A 22,411-nucleotide genomic window follows, 5' to 3' on the forward strand; every position below is an offset into this window, starting at 1 on the left:
GTACACAGCAGGCATAGTCCCTTCGCCTTTGCTAGCCACCAGGTTCAGCAGGTGCAGTGCATGTAGTTGCAGACTCTCTTGGCTGGGTCCTTGGTGCAGCAGGGGCAGTCCTTCTTTGATCTACTTCTCCAGTCCAACAAGATCTAATTTCTGGGCGCCAGACATGCCCTATTTATGCCCAAAAAAACACTTATTGTGGATGAGGGCATTAGCCAATGGGCTTCTGGGGTCCTACCCTCCTTATGACCACTTCCTGCGAAGTATGGCATCTGGCTATCACAGAATGCTCTATTCTGCTCACTGTGAAGATGGAAGAACCCCTCTCTCGGCATGTAGAGCTCTCAAGCCCAGCCAAGAGGTGTGGCTACCAAGAGGGCTACATGTTCCTGAAAAAATGGTTTAGCAATTGGTTTCCCTTCTCCTTCCCGAATGCCAGCTTGTCTGCCTAAACAATTAAGCAGCTCCTATCCCAAGTGTTCACCACTTGCCCTTCAAAGGTGGCTTCTCCTTTGAAGCTTGCCTTTTGGGCCAACATCTGTGTGGCTTCTTGCCAGGGAGGGAGAGGTAACAGCTCTCCCACATGCAAGCTTATATTGTGTTCTTTCCTGGGAGCAATTAGCACAACTCACCAGGAGGGCAGAAAGCTGTCTCGGGGACAAACCTGTGTGCAATTGTGGATGGGCACAGGGGATTTAGGGCAGTAAAGTGGCAGCTTTGCGCACTGCAACACGTTCTATTAATTCTGACTTGGGCATCAGCCGGGCTTAATGTAACGTGCTCTTTGATACCTTAAAGTATCAGCTTTAGTAGTCCCAGTCAGAAGTTAGCAAAGCTAATCTATCAGCTTGTAACTCTGCACTCACCTTTTTCCAAAGTAAAAATAAGAATTGCATGTAAAAATACACATTCCACTGTCTAAAATAAAGCACCCTGCCTCCGGGCTCTTTAGGCCTGCCTTAGGGGTGACCTACATATATGAAACTGGGAAGATTAGGCTTTGCCATTGCTTTAAATGGCAAAGTAGAGTTTGCAGTTTAAAACTGTCCTTCCGGTTGTATGACGGAAAAACACAGGTAAAAACATAACTCTGGACTTCTCAGCTGAAATGTCAGTCGAAGGACTCTGGGCCTGTGTCACAGCTCTTGTTAGCACATGTGTGCAAAAAGTGAAATCTGCTTGGAAATCAGCGTAGCCAAAAGTGTGAACAGGGGATGAGAAATGAGCTTTTCCCAATGAGTGTCCTGGAAGTAAACTATGTAAAAAATACGACAAGCCACTTTATCGGTATTCACAAGCACTTGCATTGATCCCCCCCAACACCAGTTGCACTTCAAAACATGTTTCCTAATAAAGTAGTGTTGTAATAGTCTTGAAACATGGTTGTTGGACACTGGCATAGACAAGGAAAGCTACAAGAATCATAGTGCGCTTGGGACTTCTAAGAATAGATAACAAGCATTGGGAAAAGCCAGTAGATCTGGCGCCATCCTCAAGCATGTTGGCAATCCTTCGTTTGTTTTGTGATGGCTTTTGCATAACTTTATTGTTTGGGACACTTCTGCGCGAATGTCAATCTTAAAAAAAACACTGACCCATTGCAAAAATATTTTTGAGTCGCAAAGCACCCATTCCCATAATACTTCCTGGTGCTGAAAGGAACTACTTTTATGTGTGGATGTGCTCCTTGTGAAAGGGCAGCATGCGGTAACTCCTAGTGAAGTCAGCCAGTGGCTGAAGTGGGTAACATTCTCAAGTGATTTGGAGAAGGTTAGTGAATGTTGCAATCAAAGTCAAGTAGATGAAGTGTGGCTGAAAATCCTTATAAGTAATTACGTCAAACACATTATTTTAGTAAAATCAAATGGTCCTGGATAACACAGACCTAAACAAGCCAATTGTTATGCCAAGAAAAGAAAGAAGGCAAGAAAGAAAGAAGGGAGGCAGACAAGAAAGAAAGATAGAAAGACAGATGGCAAGAGAGAAAGAATTAAAGTAAGAAAGAAGGAATAAAAGCAAGGAATAAAGAATGAAATAAGGATTGAGAAAGGGAAAGAAAGACAAAGAAAGAGAGAAGGATAGAAAGAAAAAGAGAAAAAAGACAAAATGAGAAAGAAAGACAGAAAGAAGGAAGGAAGGGAAGACGGAAAGAAAGAATGAAAGTAAGCAATAATGAAAGCAAGAAATATTGAATGCAGACTAGAATTATGGAATGAAAACAAGAAAGAAAGAACAAAAGCAAGAAAGAGGGATAAAAGTAAAGAGGGAATGAAAGAAGGTAAGAGAAAAAGAAAGGAAGAATAAGGAAAGAAGGAATAAAAGAAAGCAAGAAAGAATGAAAGTAGTAATGAAAGAATGAAAGGAAATCAAGAAAGGAATGAAAAAACAAAGGTAGCAAGAATGAAGAAAAGAAGAGATGAAAAAAGGAGAAGAAGAGAGAAGGAAAGGAAAAATGAAAAAGTAAAAAAGAAAGAATGAAAAAAGAAAGCAGTAAAGAAGGAAGTAAAGGAAAGAAAGAAGGAATGTAAAAAGAAAAAAGGAAGATGGATGAAATAATAAAAGAAAGAAAAAGGGAAAGATAATAGGCAAAAGGAAATTGGTACAAGTGCTGCAAATTAAACACAATAATGGCTTCCTGGGCAAGGTTCATTATAGAGCCATTGGTGAATTTGATTCCAGAATAAACATGTTCTGAAGAATTATCAGTTTCTGAATTTACATGTATAATATTTAATCTTTCGTTAACTTAACAGTTTCAAATGAACTGAAATCTGTTATGTTGCGAAATACCTTTTGGAGTGTCCTGTGTTTTTCTGAGAAAGTAAGATTAAAAAAAGGACTTTCCCTAAAGGAATTTACAACAGTATTGACAGGAGTCAGGAACAGATAAAGCACGGAATATGGCCTGTGCTTAGATCTGGTATAAAGCGTCCTTCTGCCACATCAGACTCTAGACAGAAGGCAACATCAAAACACATTAAAAACAAAAACAGTGGCACAGATGGGAACTAACTGCGGGTGTGCTCCTTGTGAAATAGCAAAATGCAGTCACTCAAAATGAAGTTATTCAGTGGCTGAAGTGGGCTGACCCCCTGCCCTATGCTGTATCCTCTAGTGGACGAAAGAAAAATGTGAATTACTCACCAGCGAATCAATGGATGAAGAAAGCTGGCTGAAGGCCCCTTTAAATAAGTATAGTGTATATATATATATATATATATATATATATATATATATATATATATATATATTACCTACTGGCGGTCGCCAGTAGGTAGTTATAGTTAGGACCCCTTTTCCATAGGAAATCCGCAACATTCTATTTTGAATAACTTTGGCGCCGGTCGATGAATCCTCGCGAATTTCTCAAAATAGGTGGGGCGCTACGCTCCGCTCCTACCCTGAAAGTCTCGGGGGGATTCGTCAAGCGGGGGCTGAGATAAAAGGGGGGTCCCAAAACGCGTTTTTCCCATGCATTTTTCCATAGGACCTTTAGAACGAGCTACAGCCCGAACGGCTGAACAGAATTACTAGAAATTTGGCAGAGAGGTAGTCCGTAGGTCAAGGAAGTGCCTTTTGTAGGTTTGGTGTAAATCTGTTCAGTAGATTCTGAGAAAATAGCCTTTAAATCAATATATATATCTGAGCCCGCTTACGGTACGCTTACCGTACGCTTACCGTACGCGTACGGTGGCGTGCGCGAGCGCGATTCTGATTGGCTCTTAGATCTTAGTAAACATTCGAATCGGCCGAAACCAGGAAGCGGCGTCCGCCATTTTGTCTCTCGCACTGAGTGTTATTTATCAAACATGATGCCCAAAAACATGTTACGGGGCTGTTTTGACAACTCCCTCCCACATAGTCATGTTGAGGGAGTCCCCAAACATCCCCCAAGAGCAAAAACGGTTTTATTTTTTTTTCGGCAATTTCGCCGAGTACGCTTACCGTACGCTTACCGTAAGCGTACGGTAAAAAATAGAAATTAAAAAACCATATCCATACTTACCCCTCCCCCTGTGCTTTTGGTGTCCGTAGGCCACCAAATGTACAGGGCTTATTACATCAGTAAAAAAACTATATTTTGGCAACATGAAATTATAAAATCGAAATAAAAAAAACACTATCCACATTGACCCCACCCCCTGTGCTTTTGGTGGCCGAAGGCCACCAAATGTACAGGGCTTATTAAAGTTGATAAAAACCGTGCACGGAACGCACTGCGTTAAGTGGGCGCGCACGCCTCGAATGGCGTAAAGTAACTTAGCATTTAAAAAAACGTACAAATTCACTGAAAAAACCATAGGTTTCACACACGTTATAGTTAGGAATTAGCATTTAAAAAACCTTGCAAATTCACTGAAAAAACCATAGGTTTCACACATGTTATAGTTAGCGGAAATTTTACTGATAAAAAACCAATGAAATTGCCCCGTTATAGTTAGTGCTGGCAACTATAACTCACGCGACCGCAATCTTCTGCTGATGACATATGTGTCTTTATAAAAAAAAACATTTGTAATATATGTATAGCTAAAAATGTATGGAAGAAGACATGGGCAAATAAGTGTCTAAATACAGTATTAGCATCAGCAGAGGATTGCGGTCGCGTGAGTTATAGTTGCCAGCACTAACTATAACGGGGCAATTTCATTGGTTTTTTATCAGTAAAATTTCCGCTAACTATAACATGTGTGAAACCTATGGTTTTTTCAGTGAATATATATATATATATATATATATTTTCTTTTAATTCAAAAGGTCTTGGCTTGCGCCAGAACTAAAAATGCCACAAGGATCTTCCCTGTATAGGCTTACGTTTATGCATCATTAGGTCGAACTTTTTTAGTGAGTCAAGCCCTATATCAGGTTAATCACAATATCTGCAAGCTGTGTGAGTTTACTGACTGTGAGTTTTCTTAATGTAATTTCTTATACCGATATGTTCTTAAATCAGTTATTTTATTTGCAGGCCCTGTCAAGTGTGCCCAACGAAGTTGCAGTTATTGAGTTGCAGTGTTTAACAGGACAGTTTGATTTACCTTTTCAAATTGCTGTTCATTTGGGATTATCAAATGGAGTACAGGTAATTATCTGGTTTCGTATTTTTTATTTGTATTGTGTAAAGTGCCATGGATACCTCTTAATACAAACTCTATGTATGTATGTACCGTCACGAAGAACCACATTGTCAGTGCATAATAGGTATTTCACCACCTCAGAAATGTCACAGTGTCGTTTATTTGAGAGAATATTTTGATTTATGCCACTATCCTAGCATACTATAATAATAGTTATGAGTAAAAAATGATTTCTGTAAAAAAAAAAAAAAAAAGTGACCTTTACACTGTATGCCAGCATTTCAAAATGCACGATACTATTGCAAACCAGAGCTTAAAAGTAAAACTTATATGTCAGAATCGGATGAATTAAATGTATCTCGATTTTATTTAGTTGCCCTACCTTCGGCACTATGCTGCTTGAGAGCACAAAAAGTGACCAATCCGAGATTAGTGACTGGACAAAGTAGACTGAAAAAAGGCTGTGTCAAAAATGTTGTCTACTGAAAAAATAGAATGAAAAAAGATTGTGGTTGCAAAAAATATTGTTCCTTATAGGACAAAGGTAAGTGTACTTGGAACATGGGTGAGGGGTTTTTAGGATTCAGGGAAGTGTAGTGTGAAGGGAAAATAAGAGGTTGATATGGTTCAGTGATTGGTATCGTTAAGGTATAGTCAGGGGCTATTAGGACTCTAGGAAGGGTAGTAGTAGGGATTTTGTAGGTAATGGTAGCATTGGAGCACAGTTCTGGTTTCTAAGTGTTCAGGGATGCGAAGCATTAAGGGGTCAATGTGATTATTAAACCCCAATTAGATAAGTTAAAGAATGCTTGTACTAAAATGATGTCTTGGTGAAAATATGCATTTGTAGCATTTTTTAGAATGCAGTCATATTTCACTAAGCGGGTCAGTGAAGGTGTGCCATACTAAGAGAGCATGCACCGAAGCACCATACTTGCTAGCTATTCTTTGGCAAAATGGGGGCTGCTGACTTTGTTGCTAGACCAGAGTCGTCTTCCTGATATATGGTAGTTGATGTGAATCTGTAAATAGGCCCTATGAATGCTCTCTGCATTTGGAGGTGACCTTTAAGGCAGTATCTTCTTGGTTGGTAGCCACTGGAGAGTGGATAGGTATTATGTAAATATTTAAGGTTCAGGATGGTTATTGCAGCTATATTTTGTGGTGTCTGGAGTTTATGATTCGTTACTAAATATGAATGTAATAGTTAATTTGCAGTAGGAAAGTTCATAGTTAACTTGATTGAAAGCATCACTAATCTGCTATGTGCCTCTTAGTTGAGAGACATTCCGAGCCCAACCAGCATAAATGTTTGGGAGGAAGAGTTGGCCTAACGGCTAGGGCGATCGACCTCGGACCTGGGGAACTGGGTTCGAGTCTCGGTAATGACGCTGAACATCCTGTGATTCTGGGCAAATCACTTAATCTCCCCGTGCCTAACAAAGAAAGAATGTGTGTCCTCATGTAACGTAACTGGTGCTATGTAAAGCGCTCTGATACCCGATTGGATTGTGGTCAAGTTCGCGCTATATAAAACTCTGCAAAAAAAAAAAAAAAAGTCTAAATTATGGACTCTGGGAGTTGTGGACCTTTATAAAAATATACTTGTGCAGGGACGGAATGTTTCAGAAATCTTTGTGTCATATAAAAAGTAATCACTTGGCCCTTATGGTGCTGTACAGTGAGGTTACGAATAGCAGCACTGTTCGTATTATATCAGAGCTCTTCTCTGATAATACCAGGGCCGATATTGGCTTTACACTAACTCTCCATTGTTAAGCTATCTTATGTTTAGATTTACGCATGCATTAAACAACTTTTAATAAATGACGCCACTGAGAAATGTTATCTAAAGTTTCACAGTAGTTTAGTAACATAGTTTTTTTTTCCAGTTAAAATATTTTTGGGGTACTTTTTGTTTTGAAAGCAAACAATCCTTAACCCTGCTTTCAGGTTTCTGCATGTATTCGCATATAATGAGGGAGCATTCCAGGAGCATAATACTTTGTTCAGTGTTGCAAATGTGTACACTTTCCTATACTGGAACCACTAACAGTAATGCAAGATGAACCCACAGTTCATTGCATTTCTTCAGAGTGCTCGCTCTAATAGTAAAGGCTTTGGATTAACGAATCACATGTACAAGTTTCAACAGCTTACACATGTGGATTCAAATCTTGCCCTAGCTGCAAACAATCCTCTTTCACAGATCCCTACTGTGGTACTGTAAACTGGCAGCCAAAGTGTTTGTGCTGAAGGAAGCTTGACCTACTTGTTCAATGGACAAACCAAATTGTGGACGACTTTCCTCAGATGTGTCTCTGGCAAATGACAAGGTGTACAGATCATAGTATCTGAAAGAAACTCATAGTGATTGATTCCTTACCTTATAATTAGCCCCAGGCGTCAGACTGGATACGGAAAGATTTTGTCAGCAGTGCCCCTGCGTGTCGGAAGGTGGCGTTATGGTCGTCGAGATGAAGTCGCGGCAGCTACTTATACACCGCCCTTGCGCGCTGACGTCAGTTCTTTCTTTTTCTGCGCCAGCAAGCGCAGATCCGGAGAGAGCGGTACCCCCAGTCACTTTTTGACTGAGTTTTTCGAGGCCTTTTTGTCTCTTCTTTTTAAGTCGATCGACTCCTGGTGCCGTAGGGATGCCCGGTTTCAAGTCCTGCTTGGACTGTCATCGAATGATGTCAGTGACGGACCCGCACCGCGTGTGTCTCTACTGCCTGGGGCGCGACCACGACCCCAAGTCGTGCCCCGACTGCCGGGCCATGGCGCCGAAGACTTTGCAGAAGCGGTCCCGAAATTTGCTGGAAGTCCGGCAGTCGGCTCCGCGCCGCTCAAGGTCCTGGTCCCGTGGGAGGTTGAGGGACCGGTCGCAAAGCCATCACCATCGTTTTTCGGGATCGATGTCTTCACACTCGGGGTCAGGTAAGGCAATGCATCACAAGAAGTCAAAGAAGCGTCATCGCCTTCCCATCGCGTGACGCGGGTGCAGGTGGTGCCTCCCCCACAGCTTCGGCCTACCCACCCTTCCTGGGTCCATCGGTGACTCCGGCCCAGCTGCAGGAATTTTTGTCAGCCATGGCCTGCCTCTTTGGGCCATCGGGCCCCGCCGGTGCGCCTTTGGGCCCCACGGGGCCGACTGGGGGTCCTCGCCCTTCACTGTCGTCGGCTTCAGTTCCGGCATCCCTGACGGTTCCGGCCCCGGCACCGATGGGCCCCCAAGGATCCAGGTCTGGATCCCGGTTGACGCCGGTTGACCTAGTGACACCTCCACTGACGTCGACCCCACTGGCATCCCTTCCGACGTCACCTGTGCCCCTTGGCAACGCCGCCCCCGGTTTCAGCTCTCATGTGGACACTGCGCCGGAACGGCGTAGCTCGACGCCAATGGGGCCTTTCTACCCCTATGTCCAGCCTCCGTATTTTCGGCCTGTTCCACAGCCTTCGGGGGAAGGAGAGGACTGGGAGGGGTCTGAGGACACTCTCACAGCACAGTGTGAGTTTGACCCGGACTGGGTTGAGGAATTGGGGGATGCAAGCGGTCTTGACACCTCTCCTGACCTTGGCATGCTAACGCCTCCTACCGTGGCTACGGAGGAGGGTGCGAGTTATGCAGTGGTGTTGCGTAGGGGGGACTGAGGCTCAAACTCCCTACAGTGGCCGTCAGGACTAACCTCCTGACAGAAGTGCTTCAGCCGGTGGCTACTTCAGCGGAGCCACTGCTGCCTTTTAATGATCCACTTTCGGACGTTCTTTTGGGCACCTGGTCCAGGCCCAACACAGGGGCTCCTGTGGATAGGTGACCCCCTCTTCCTCTCCCAACACCTCACCCCTGAGAGCTTGGTTGCCCAAGCCTCTACGTCCCAAAGCGCCTTCCCTACCTCTCCTCCGGATAGGGAATCCAAGAGACTGGAACAGTTTGGGAAGAAGATTTTTTTCTTCCGCCAGTTCAGGGCTGCGGTCTGTGAACACCGCATGCCTCTTGGGCCGTTATTCCCACTCTGTGTGGGAAACTGTGGCGCAGGTGCTGCTCAGTGTCCGAAGGAGACCCGGACAGTGCTCTCTAAGGCTAATTGCAGAAGGGAAAGATGTGGCAAAGTTCACAATACGATGTGGCCTTGACACCGCCGACTCGATGGGCAGGGGGATTTCCACGACAGTTGTGCTCTGCCGCCACGCCTGGCTGAGGACTACTGGCTTCTCGGGGGATGTCCAGAACACCCTGATGGACATGCCCTTTGATGGCATTCGCCTTTTTGGCAACAAGGTTGCATTGGTGCGTTTTAAGGACTCGCGGGCTACTGCCAAGTCCTTGGGCCACTCGCCCTCCTCCACCTTCTGCTTTTCGCTCCTTTCATGGCCACGGAAGGGGCACCCCAACAAGTTTGGGTCAGGGGTCAGTGGGCGGGTTAGTCCATCTCCATCGCCTCCAAACCTTCCTAGTCCGGTTTTTCAGCCTCATCAAATGTCAGTGGGCGGCAGGATTCGCCATCACCTCCCCGACTGGCGCACCATCACTACGGACAGGTGGGTTTTACAAATAGTCCGGAGGTGCTACTCCCTCCCCTTCAAGACTACCCCTCCAGCCATGCCACCCCAGTACCACCGCATGTCGGGGGATCACGTGTCCCTCTTGGCCAAGGGGGCCATCGAGCGCATTCCTACGACAGAAATAGGTCGTGGTTGTAATTCCCACTAAATTAAGGTGCCCAAGAAGGACAAGGGCCTTCGTCCTATCTTAGACCTCCGGAACGTAAATCGCTTCCTCTGGAAGGAGAAGTTCAAGATGTGAACTCTGGCTCAGGTCTTGTCTGCCCTCGACCCTGGAGACTGGATGGTAGAGTTGGATCAGCCCACCAATGTTATCTGCAGTTTACGGTAGGCCACGAGCACTTTCAGTTTACCGTGCTCCCCTTTGGCCTTACCAGCGCCCCTCGGGTGTTCACAAAAGTGATGGCGGTGGTCGCAGCTCATCTGCGCAGATCAGGGGTTCCAGTCTTCCCCTATCTCGAACGACTGACTGTTGAAGGCAGGCTTGCCCCAGGCAGTCGTCTCCCACCTCCAGACTAAGGCCGACCTCCTGCATTTGCTGGGGTTCTCCATCAATGTGCCGAAGTCGCACCGGATTCCCTCTCAGAAGCTCCTCTTCATCGGAGCGGTTCTGGATACGATGCTCTTTCGGGTCTATCGTCCCGAACGGCAAGTCCAGTATATTCAGGCTTTGATTCCGATCTTTCGGCCTCTATCCTGGGTTTTGGTGTGGCTGACCCTGAGGCTGCTGGACCTCATGGCCTCCTGCATCCTGCTGGACGATCATGCCAGATGGCATATGTGGGCTCTGCAGTGGGACCTGAAGTTCCAGTGGGTGCAGCACCAGGGGAACCTGTCTGAGTCCGTCCAGATCTCGGAGGGCACTGCAAGACCGTTGCAGTAGTGGCTCAAAAACCGGCATTGAGTCAATGGCAGATCCCTCTCCCTTCCCCAACCGGAGCACACAGTGGTGACGAATGCGTTCCTTCTGGGATGGGGCAGTCACATGGGAGAGGTGGAGATCAGAGGCCTCTGGTCTCCGGCGGAGTCCCGGCTCCATATCAACCTTCTGGAGCTTCGGGCGATCCGACTTGCACTGAAGGCATTCCTTCCCTCTGTCCGGGGAAGAGTAGTGCAGGTGTTCACGGACAACACCACCGCCATGTGGTACTGCAACAAACAGGGCGGGGTGGGATCGTGGACCCTATGTCAGGAGGCTCTGCGCTGCGGCTGGAACACCAGGGAATTTCCCTGGTGGGTCAACACCTGGCAGGTTCACTAAACGCCAGGGTGGACGAACTCAGCTGCTGGTGCATGATGGATCACGAATGGGATCTTCACTCTGATGTGGCACAAGGTCTCTTTCAGCAGTGGGGAGAGCCTTGGTTAGATCTATTCGCCACCGAAGAGAACGCGCAATGTCAGCAGTTCTGCGCTTTGGAATTTCCAAGGCGGCACTCGCTAAGCAATGCTTTTCGTCGCGGGGGGAGTTGCAGTCTGTTGTACGCCTTTCCGCCTATACCACTTCTACCCAGAGTGCTGAAGAAGATCAGACGTGACCGAGCCCAAGTCATTCTTGTGGCTCTGGACTGCGCTCGAAGAGTATGGTATCCTGAGCTACTCAGTATGACCTACGATCCCCTGATCAGACTGCCTCTTCGGGAGGATCTTCTGTCGCAGTAGCAGGGGACGGTCCTCCACCCGAACCTGTCCAGACTCCACTTCCTTGCATGGCGATTGAGCGGCAGCAGTTGATTCCTTTTGACTTCCCTCCTGAAGTTTGTAATGTTATTCTGGTGGCCAGGCGGCCCTCCACTAAGTTGGTATGCACCTGCAGGTGGAACAAATTTGTGGCATGGTGCACAGCAAAGGCTGTGGATCCCCTTTCTGGCCCTCTTTCAGAAGTCCTTTTGTTCCTTCTTTCTTTGGCCCAGCAGGGCTCTGCTCTGGGCACTATCAAGGGCTACCTTTCTGCTATTTCGGCTTTTCTCAGGCTCCCTGATCAGCCTTCTCTTTTTAAGTCCCCTGTTGTAAATAGATTCCTCAAAGGCATTACTCACCTTTTCCCTCCTATTCCTTTTGCGGTGCCACAGTGGGACTTGAATCTGGTTCTTACATACTTGATGTGCACTCCCTTTGAGCCTCTTCACAACTGTCCTCTGTCTCTTAACTCTAGACTGCTTTCCTGGTTGCCATCACCTCCGCTAGGCAAGTGAGCTCCAGGCTCTTTCTTGTAAAGCTCCTTTTCTGTCTGTCCATCCGGACAAAGTTGTGCTCAGAACCCGCCATCCTTTCTGCTAAAAGTTGTCACTGCTTTTCACTTCGGGCAGACCATCACTTTGCCCACCTTCTTTCCGCCTCCTTCTAGACAGGAAGAGAGGCTCCACCGTCTGGACCCAAAACGTGCGCTCTCCTTTTACCTGAATCGCACACAACAGTTCCGGGTGGATGACCAGCTACGTTGGCGCCAAGAAAGGTCGGGCCGTACACAAGCGGACTAACTCCCGATGGGTCGTGTTGTGTATTAAAGCCGGTTACTCTTTGGCTAAAAAGCAGCCTCCATTGGGGCTGCGCGCCGACTGCAACTACGGTGTTGGGACGTGGTGTCCCCTTACAAGACATCTGTCAGGCAGCTATATGGGCCTCGCTGCACACTTTCACTAAGCATTACTGCCTGGACAGCCAAGTCCGGAAAGACGGCTTCTTTGGCCGTTCTGTTCTCCGAGACTTCCTGGTGTGATCTTGGTTCGCAGACCCACCACCGGGGTTGGTATTACAGGAGTATCTATTCTAAGGTACGGAGTCTATCGCTATGTGTTTCTTTCAGATGAACAAGTTACTTACCTTCGGTAACGATATATATCGGTAAGAAACATTAGTAGTGATAGATTCCTTACCGCCCCATCCATCCTCCCCGTTCTGCGAACTGATTTCTAGAGTTAAGGTCATCCCTTTCATGGCCCTAGTTTCAAGGCACCAGTGGTCAGTATCTTGCATGGCTCTGCGTTCCTGGCGCGGAAAGTCGTGTACAGAACTGACGTCAGCACGCGAGGGCAGCGTCTCAGTAGCTGCCGCGACGTCATCTCGGCAACCACAACGCCAACGACGGATGCGGAGCCATACGACGCCACCTTCTGACGCGCAGGGGTACTGCTGATGAAAACTCTCCGGATCCAGTCTGACGCCTGGGGGTAATTCTAAGGTAAGGAATTTATCATTACTAATGTTTCTTTCCGATATATCGTTACCGAAGGTAAGTAACTTGTTCTTTAACATTCTTAAGGTGACTGTATGGGAAATTAAACTGACAAAAGAGACTCTGCTATTGTTGAGTTCTTTCCTTAGCCAAGTTTGTCTTCTAGAAGGTTTTGGGTCTGGGATACTCTTTGTGCCTTGATGTGATATGTCGGAATTGTGTGAATGCTTTCTCAGATTTGCAACAGGAATGTGGAGTGCACAAAAGCCATATTTATTCATTTCTTCAATTGTTGCATACCCTCCAGTAATCCTTTGTTGATACTGATGCAATACATGATTTCACAACCTTAGATGTTCAACTTATGACTGGTACATTGAGTGATCAAACGATTTAAGAGGTCATTGGTTCTTAAGTCTCCAGACACTGTGCACAATCTCAGAGCAGTTTAGGAAACAGATTTGGATAATTTGACGCTATAGTGGAGCTGTCTTCTGATGTCACCTTGAGAGGAGGCTAGATTTACATACTTTAGGCTTCTATCACGTGATTACTTGCATAGAGTGTACTATACTCTAAAGAGTCTAAAGCATATGCATCAGGACTCTTCTCTACTATGCTTAAAATTCCATGCACCGGAAAGTGATTCTTGCACACAGATGATACCACTGCTCTTGATCAGGGGGAGTTGGGCCAGTGTTAGACACATTACGTGAGATATTAGGCTGATGCATTATATTGACACCCCCCCCCCCCCCCCAAAGTTCTTTCTGCTTCATATAGTTCAAAGTTTAGAGGCTAATGGATATAGTAAGGCTTTTATTAATCTGGACATTGTTCTGGCTATGAGGCACTGAGCTCTGGAATGGAGAGAATTAAAGGCTTCATCATCCAGACATTTGAATTGACTACATGCACAAATGTTGAGATCTATATCTAGTTAGCATGGGCCTGCCTGAAAAAACATGAGAAGATCTAGAGTCCTTGGCACACCTATTTTGTTTGGCATATCTTCCTTATCTTCATGCGCTCCAGCATAATAACTCATGGGCACCTGAGTGACTGGGGGAGGGTAGAGCCCATGTGGCTGTATGCTTTTTGTGGGATAATGCAGTAGACCCTTTGTGTCCGACTCGGACAATATGTATAAAAATATGTTGATTTGGCATTCTCAATAAATCCCATGTTTAGAACTTCCTTCACAGGAACAACAGGTAAAGGAAGGTTAAGGAACGGTGCCTCATGACTAGAATAGCTAGCATTGGTGATGAACCAATGTTTACAAACTCTCACTTGCATTGTTCGAATGGCAGGTAAGTATGTTGTGTTTAACGGGTGTATATCTTTAAGGTAGTTGGTTAAGTTCAATGTTTTTCTTGGTAAAACCAAAAGTGTTGCCCTTTCCCCATTCAAAACACACCCATATCTTAATGGCGATAGAGTATATTGGTGTTCTAACCTTATGGCATACGATTACACGAGAGAAGGCTGTGTCAATGTGTTGAAACTGGTGACAGAACTGATCCCCATGATACACTGCAATCATCGGGGTTTGTAGCCATGGTGAATTTTTTCCAATTCCATTTTTAAAGTGTTGCTTCAAAGTCTTTGTATTGTAGTGCTTCATAGACTATTTTGCCTCCTACCTTACTCTCTGAGAGAGCCCACTGCTGCTCTCTCTGCCAGTTTTCAGCATTTTCTTTAGGTGAAAAACCAATCCAAGATGGGTCACCATCTTGGAATGTTTTTTCTCCTAAGGTTCACCAAAAGCATTCAAGATGGCCACCCATGTGTGTGCATGTATGCTGATGCACCGGTGGCCATCTTAGTATTTCTGTTGGTTATATTTGAATATTCATTTATGATTCCAGGATGCCGACTGCCATTTTTGAATAGCAAATTAATAATAAACAATGCATGCTGCCAATGCAAACAAAATTTGGCTAAGCCAAAATCTCTGTGCCTGGCTATTAAAACTTAGATCAAATGGCTTTGCCAACCCAGAGTCCCTTGAACCCAACCGTCCAAATATGCAAATAGCTTTGTACCTTAATATCTCAAAAACGACTTACCAGATTTTCACCAAATCACTATAGGCACGCTTTCTTGACCAGGCTCTACCTTCCTGCCAAATTTGGTGTGATTCCGTTGGGCAGTTTTTGCTATGGCCCTGTTCAAAATAGTCTATGGAAATGCATGGGGATTTTATGTTTGGGAGCTCCTCTTATATCCCAAAAACTACTTAATGAATTTACACCAAATCACAAAGAGCACGCTTTCTTTACCAAGCTCTATCCTCCTGCCAAATTTGGTGTAATTCTATTTAGCAGTTTTTGCTATGGTGCTGTTCAAAATCGACTATGGAAAATGCATGGAATGTTTTGGGACCCCCTTTCATGTCTCAGTCCCCCGCTCAAAGGATCACCCCAAAACATTCTACATAGGCACTGAGATGGATGAACTTTTATTTTAGAAAGTTTTGTGAAGATTCGTCAAACAACCCCAAAGTTGATAGCAAACAAAAAAAACGCTCTTCCTATTGACATGCAGACCTAACTATACCTAACCACTGCGACAGCCGGTGGGTAATAATTATATTTATTTTCATAAATTCACGCACACCCCACCACTGCTGCCATGTCAATTCTTCTCCCCTGCCCCCTGCAGTGGAGACAGTAAGGAATCCCCTTAAGATTTATAAGGAGGAGATACAGTAGATTTTGCCAAAGGGAGAATAGAGACCTGCCCCTTTTAGTGTGACCTGAGCAGTGATGTGACCTTGTACCCCTTCACCACATTTATTTTGTGTTATCTAAAAGTATTTTAAAGCAGACTAATACTTATACAGGTCTCCTGGCGCTGAGAGTAGGCCAAGAGAATGTAAGTATTACAAAAATGTATTATGAGTAGAACCAACTTTCTAGTGCTTTACGAAACCATAATGAAAAAAAACCAGAATGTTGAGGCGTGGAATAATTCTTATGAATAGAGGCCTCGTCCATGCTACTCTGGTGGTTATGTCATTTCTCATGTAGAAGCATTTGATCATTTATATTGATAGTTGTTTATTATCTTATTATCACTGCTGTAGTTTCTGTTGGCTGAGCCCATAAGATCAGTACACCTACCTCAGCTGCTTACTATTGTGATATATATCTAGGAACAAAAAGTCCTGACAAGTCTGTGTTATCGTTTAGATTCAGGGAAAAAATTCCAACATTCAGGTTTCGTGGTGTGAAATCTTTATGTGAGGGTGATTTAAAATTCTGAGTAGAATTGGCAGAACAAGACAAACAGCCAACACGTGTTTCGCCCCCTTTCACGGCCAACCGGCCTGGGGCTTCTTCAGGGCTGTACAAGAACATACAATACGTATACAGTTGGGAGCCAGGTTAGCAGTGGCCACACATCAATAGGACATAGACATTAGTACATCAGGGGAAAAAGACAACGTCGAGTGCATTTGGACACAAAAGAACATGTTAACATGCAACATTACCAAACACCATTGTGTGTGTGAATGTACATGATCCACATGGGGACCATGGTATAGCGCACAGCCAAAATATTGTTTGCAGAGCATGTAAGGTGATCGCAATGTTGAAGAGGTGAGGGTATTGCAGCATTCAACATTATATATGAAAAAATGCGACCTCGTCATGCATAGGTTTGGTAGAATATAACAATAACCAAAAGGGGTGGGAGGGGGTAATGGGAACAGGGACGCGCACAGGCGGGAAGGCGGAGGGATGGGAAATGCAATTTTGTCATACGGCGTTAATGCATCTGGAGAAGACAAAAACAGGTCATCGTGTGACGTTATTTACCAAAATGAGTGAGGCAGATTATGTGCACATTAGTGACATATAGAGACCAGTGCATACAACGTTATGGAATGAGTATAGTTACGTATACATTAAGGAAGTTGTAGGGTCGGATTCGGAAGGAAGATGAAGAGAAAGTCGCTCAGTTAGTTTTAGTGCTGCATAATTCAGTAACTTATCATAGTCGAGTTATGTGCTTCAAGGCTAAGCCAGGACTAGTCTCATCTCGGACTTGGCAGCCGAGGTTCGGCCATGTGCGCATATGGGGAGCGTGAGGTGTTGGATGGTAGGTGAGGTGTTGGTGGCTTAGTGTTGGAAGTATGGTGGAAATGCGGGAGGTAGGGTCGCTGCAGGGAATGGTTGGGGGGAGGTGGAAGTGTGGGTGCAGAATGGTTGCTGGGGAGGCTTACCGTCGTGTTAAAGTAAGGCGCTTAAGTCTTCTGTATGCAGGGCGCCTGATGATCCTAAGTCGATTTGGGGGGAGAGGCGGGTGAAGGTAAATTAGATCCTCAGCGTGTAAAAACGTACGTGGGAAACATCGGTGAGCAGCAGTGTGCGCTTACCTATCGAATCTCGGGCAAAATTCCCACGAGTGCGTCTTCAGTAAAATCAATTCGGCACCTCATTAGGGAGGTAGCCTTAAATGCGGATATCTGCGCGGTGTTGTTCCGGGTCACGGGGTCAGGAGACCCTGAAGGACCCTGTAGGCGGTCGCCATCTTGGAGTGGTGAACTATCGTAAATTTGTATCCGAAAGATGCAAGAAGGAGCCGATCGTAGTTCTGAATGATCTGGGACTGAATATGTATCAGTGAAAAGGCACTACAGGAGGATGGACTTGGATAATGTGCAAGGGAAAGGTTTGCGTGCCGCATAAGTGTGTACGCCGTATTGGACCGGAGAGGGAGCTGGGTAGGAGACTGGTGTGAGCGTGTCATCAGCCGAGTTCTGGAGGCGGTCCTGCAAGTGTGTCTAGTACGCGGGCGCCATGTTGGAACATGGAATGGTGGTGTGTGACATTTGGCCAGATTCAGCTACTGCCTGTATAATCACAAAGGTGTTATGATATGCAGGTCAAGTATTGCTTTAGAGAAAGTGGAGCTGTTTAATCAATCATGTCCATGCAGGGTGTACACTAATGCTGAGCTAAAGCCGTACCTAAGTATGAAATCTAGGGGCCCTATCTCGGGGGTAGCCTAGCTTATGATAATGTATGAAGGAGCGTTGATGAATTGGAACCTCACCCTGTAGGACAGTCACCTTTGTGTTGCATGTACTGGGAAAAAATTCAAGAAGTCGGTAGAGCAGAGTGAGATTATTCATCTCCCAGCCATACATGAATTACAACATCCTTATTCAAACCCAGTGTCACTGTCTTGAATTTGAGGATAAGTTCACTTTCTCTCCTTCTGAGTTTACGCTCACGGTCACCCCCTCTTTTTGCCAGGTGAACTACTTCCATGCCAAAGAAGGTGAAGTCTTTCTGGTTCGGATGTATGTGGTGAAAGTGCTCTGTCAGGGGATGACCAGTATTGTGTTTGTGTATATTCCGGTAGTGTTATTGTATACGGATTCGTAGTGGTCGAATGGTACTTCCTATGTAAGGGCAGTTGCAAGGGCAAAAAATGACATAGGTCCATATGTATCAAACAAAATTGCGATCGCAAATGATGAAATTCTGTGAATTTCGGCGTTTGCGATCGCAATTTAGCTAAGTGGGATGTGTTAAGGTAAAACTGCCTCGCAAAATAAGGAATCGCAAAATTTGGGATTCCTTATTTTGTGATTGCATTTAAGGAATCGCAAATTTTGCGATTCCTTAAATGCAATGTAAGAGGCACAGAAAAGTGCAATTTGGGCTTAAGGAATCGCAAATTGCCACCAACTTCAAGTTGGTGGTAATTTGCGATTTCTCTGAAAAATGCACTTTTTTGCATTTTCAAAGTGCCATGTGACGCACATACATGCCCTCAGGGCATGTATGTGTGCCACATGTGCACACATGCACATTTCAGGGATGCAGCAGGGTGTCCTTTTGACACCCTGGCACCCTTGAAATTGCATTCTCAATTTACGATTCTCTAATTGAGAATCGCAAATTGAGAATGTCTTCCCATTCATTCCTATGGGCCTCTAGGCCCATAGGAATGAATGGGGAGGTATTCCTTAATTGCGAATCGCAATTTGCAATTCACAATTAAGGAATACATAGGATGCGCAAAATCATTTGCAAATCCTATATACATAGCGTTTTGCGATTCTCAAATAGCTATTCCCAAAAAATCGCTATTTGAGAATCGCAAAACCAAAATTTCATACATATGGCCTGTAGACCGTGAATTTGCTGTTACAATCAATCCATACAGTTATCGTGAATTGTTTACCTTGGGTCATGTTGACCGTTGTGGTTTTGCTGATGGTGAGTTTGCATATGCTGCAGTTCCTACATGTGTGGAAGCCCGGGGGTCTAGCTAGTTGCAGTGGGTTTTCTTTTGTCTTCAAAATTCCGATTTGAATAGCAGGCGCTTCAGGTTGGGTGCTCTTCTAAAAGTCAATTCTGGATTGTTTTTGAGATGACCATTAATGCCCGCTATGATCTGTCTACCTGGTGGCGGGTACGTGGCTTTATGAATTTTAGGGAGGAGATAAAACGTTGGCATGGTTGGGTGAGCTATGTAGATAAAGGCTTTTTCAGCCGAGGATAGTAACCCCATTCCATACCAGTCATTGATGCGTTTCAGAATTCCAGGTGTTGGGTCCTGTTGTAGAAGTTGATAGCATGTTTGATCTTCAAGTTGACGATTGGCTTCCAAGATGTAGTCATCAATATGTAGTGCGACTGGGTTGCCTCCTTTGTCTGCCTCTTTCAGGATTAGATCCTTTCTGTCTTTGAGAGTTTTCATAGCAGTTCTTTCATCCCGGGTGATGTTCTGGAGTAGGTATTTAGATTTCTTCTGATATTTTGCAAATTCACATTCCAGATCATTGGTGACAACAAGATGGAAAGCGTCAATCCTGTTGCCAGATGGTAGCTGTGGGGTAAAGGTTGATTTTTTAGCAAGATCAGTATTCGTTGACCTGTTGGTGACTCTTCCTAGTTCGGTGGCAGTTCTGAATAGTGAGTCTGAATTAGTTTCTCGTTCACTTAGATTGGTTAGTAGGTCAATGTAAGTTAGATCTTGGATTGACATGTCCTAGACTGTAGTCTGTGATTGAGTTTCTTGTCGGTTTAATCTGTCAGCAAGAATGCTTGTTCTGCCAATTCTACTCAGAATTTTAAATCACCCTCACATAAAGATTTCGCACCACGAAACCCGAATGTTGGAATTTTTTCCCTGAATTTAAACAATAACGCAGACTTGTCCGGACTTTTTGTTCCTGAACCTGCTTTGAGGAGGCTAGGGGTTTCTTCCTGTCCAGGACAAGCAACGAAAAACAGATCTGCCCAATTAGATACGGCGAGTAAGGGATTACGACCCATCACCCCTTTCTTTTTGGCATTGTGATATATATCTAATCTGAGGGTCAGCTCTGCAGTTGAAGGACTCATATTATAAAATCTATGTAGTATTTCATTTTCAGATTCATCCTGATTTAAGTAGTTTCTCAATCATTTTGTTTGATAGATAATTCACTTAAAATGGAAAGGTTAGGAAAGTGGAAGGTAAAAGCTCAGAAAGATTTTTTTGACTTTTGGAATATTATAGCTGGCCCTTTCAGAGTAGAACCCCATCTGTCTTTGAGCAGAACACTTGTTGGCTCTGCTAAATTGCTAGGTGCAATTATTCTAGTACACCTGGGATTTAGGTAGCATCTTTTTCAACGTGGTGCAGTTTGTGTCAAACGCCACTGTGGCCGATGTTTTTCCAATAAAGGTGCAATCTTAGCTGCCTCCTCTGCGACTGTGAGTGTGACTACGATGAAGAAGCTCATTTGAGTCAATAGCTGGTAGGGCTGAGTGTGCCTGAAGCCGCTTGTGACAGTCCATGAATATTATCAAGAAAAGGTTTCTTCAAAGAGTTATGTGCCACTAAAATCATTTCACCAAATATGTTTATACCTGTAATAACTCCTCTTTGACCTCTTGATCTATTTAATGCTAAATAACTGCCACTGCTTTGTGTGTGATAAACATAGCAAATAAAATGTTGAGCAGACATCATTGAATGAAACATGTTTTTAATTTACAGAGCAAAGTGAATTACATTCAGGTTGAAACTTCAGAAGAAGCCTGCAAGAAATATCATTACTGTGTTGAAGACTTGAAGAAGAAAGGTTACAAATTAAGGAAAGGAGTTCCACAAAATGCAGTCCACTTGACTTCTGAAAAGCTTCAAGAGGTTATCATTATTTTTAATTTGAGCATTTGTATTGAAGTGTTTTACATATTAAATCCAACACTGAGGAAACACAGAGAAAAATATAAACAGTCTCCCATTCTGTGAGAACTTAATGTCCATTTTCTCATCATTACGCCTTTCCGATAATTGACTTGCACTTATTAATCTAATATATATTTTTACATTTTTCTTATGCTTAAAGACATTGAAATGCAATCAACAATTTGTTTAATCACCTTTATCTACCTTGTTAGATTTACATCTTGGATTCTTACTGCTGTGGCAAACCTGCAGAATTGCAAATCAATACGTTCTTAGTCCACATTGCTCACTTACCAAGTATCCAACTGTATTGACAATACAAAATCTGTGGCATAGAAGTATGATGTCATGCTCCAGCACCCATGACTCAAAGCACCATCTCTTTATTCACCCCCCATAGCTGTGCCATGCACATCAATCCTGTCTTAGTAAATATCACCTAAGGGTTCCCAAAATGTCTTTGGGATGCACTATAAGTGGTAGAAAGGTAATATACCTTTCTGTGCAATTGTTAAAAACCATCAGGTCTCTGAGCCACTCTTCTGCCGTCTGTTTTGTGCGTCGTCCCCAGTTCATAGTTATTCTGTGCTTGGCTATCAAAAAAGCAAATGTAATTAATCGTCGCACGCCTGAGGAGTGATCCCTTTATGAACCCCAAAAGCGCTGTCAGTGGTTGAGATTCTGTTCTGTCATGTAAGTTCCAATTTCTATAACTGTTTTCAAAAATCTGCATATGGTTGGGCATTCCCATGAAATACGTAAGAACCCTGTATAGTCATCCACACATCGTGGACAAATATGTGGTTCGGTCACATTTATTTTATGCTGTCTAGTGCAATCAGTCAATCAATCAGTATTTATAAAGCATTGCTAATTACCTGATAGGGTATCCAGGCACTAGCAGGTCTAGGAGGCTTAATCGAACAGCCAGTTCTTGAGGGCCCTACTGAATTCTGGAAGAGAGGTGATGGTCTGGAGAGAAATATGTCCTGTGGATAAACCTAAAATTAAGCAAAATGAAGTAATTTATTACAATAGTTCATAGAGCTTAGTGAATGCGGCTATAGCTCCACTGTTTGTCCTTCAAAACTGCTCTTAAAAAAGTCTCCCAGCCCGGCGTGCATGAAGTACTCCCCCTACAGCTGTGAGATTGTGTATAATCTTGACACCCATCTAGTGGAGCACAGTAAATAAATGAGTTTGGTATTGCTGCACACACTCTACGGGCTCTCTGGGAAATCGTGCAATTTATCATCCACAGTGTGTCTTAGACAGGTCTAAGGTTGTGAGATCACCTCGACTCTGGAACTGCTCCTGCATGAGGAACTACTCTCTCACCTATAAATAACCTATTTCGGTTATTCTCGCATTAACCAGAATTAACTGCACTGTC

General features: G+C 44.4%; 1 protein-coding gene across 8 annotated transcripts in view; it reads left to right on the top strand.

Moving 5' to 3' along the window:
• Positions 1–22,411, top strand: part of PARP4 (poly(ADP-ribose) polymerase family member 4) — a 2,159,601-nt gene that overhangs the window by 314,687 nt on the left and 1,822,503 nt on the right. For all 8 annotated transcript variants that reach the window (XM_085621544.1, XM_085621545.1, XM_085621546.1 and 5 more), the window contains exons 7-8: positions 4,967–5,080; positions 20,827–20,976. In XM_085621544.1, coding sequence (XP_085477670.1) covers positions 4,967–5,080; positions 20,827–20,976 — 264 coding nt within the window. The remainder of the gene's footprint in view (positions 1–4,966; positions 5,081–20,826; positions 20,977–22,411) is intronic.

Source organism: Triturus cristatus, chromosome 8 (genome assembly GCF_964204655.1).
Source record: "Triturus cristatus chromosome 8, aTriCri1.1, whole genome shotgun sequence".
In the NCBI taxonomy this organism is placed as follows: Eukaryota; Metazoa; Chordata; class Amphibia; order Caudata; family Salamandridae; genus Triturus; species Triturus cristatus.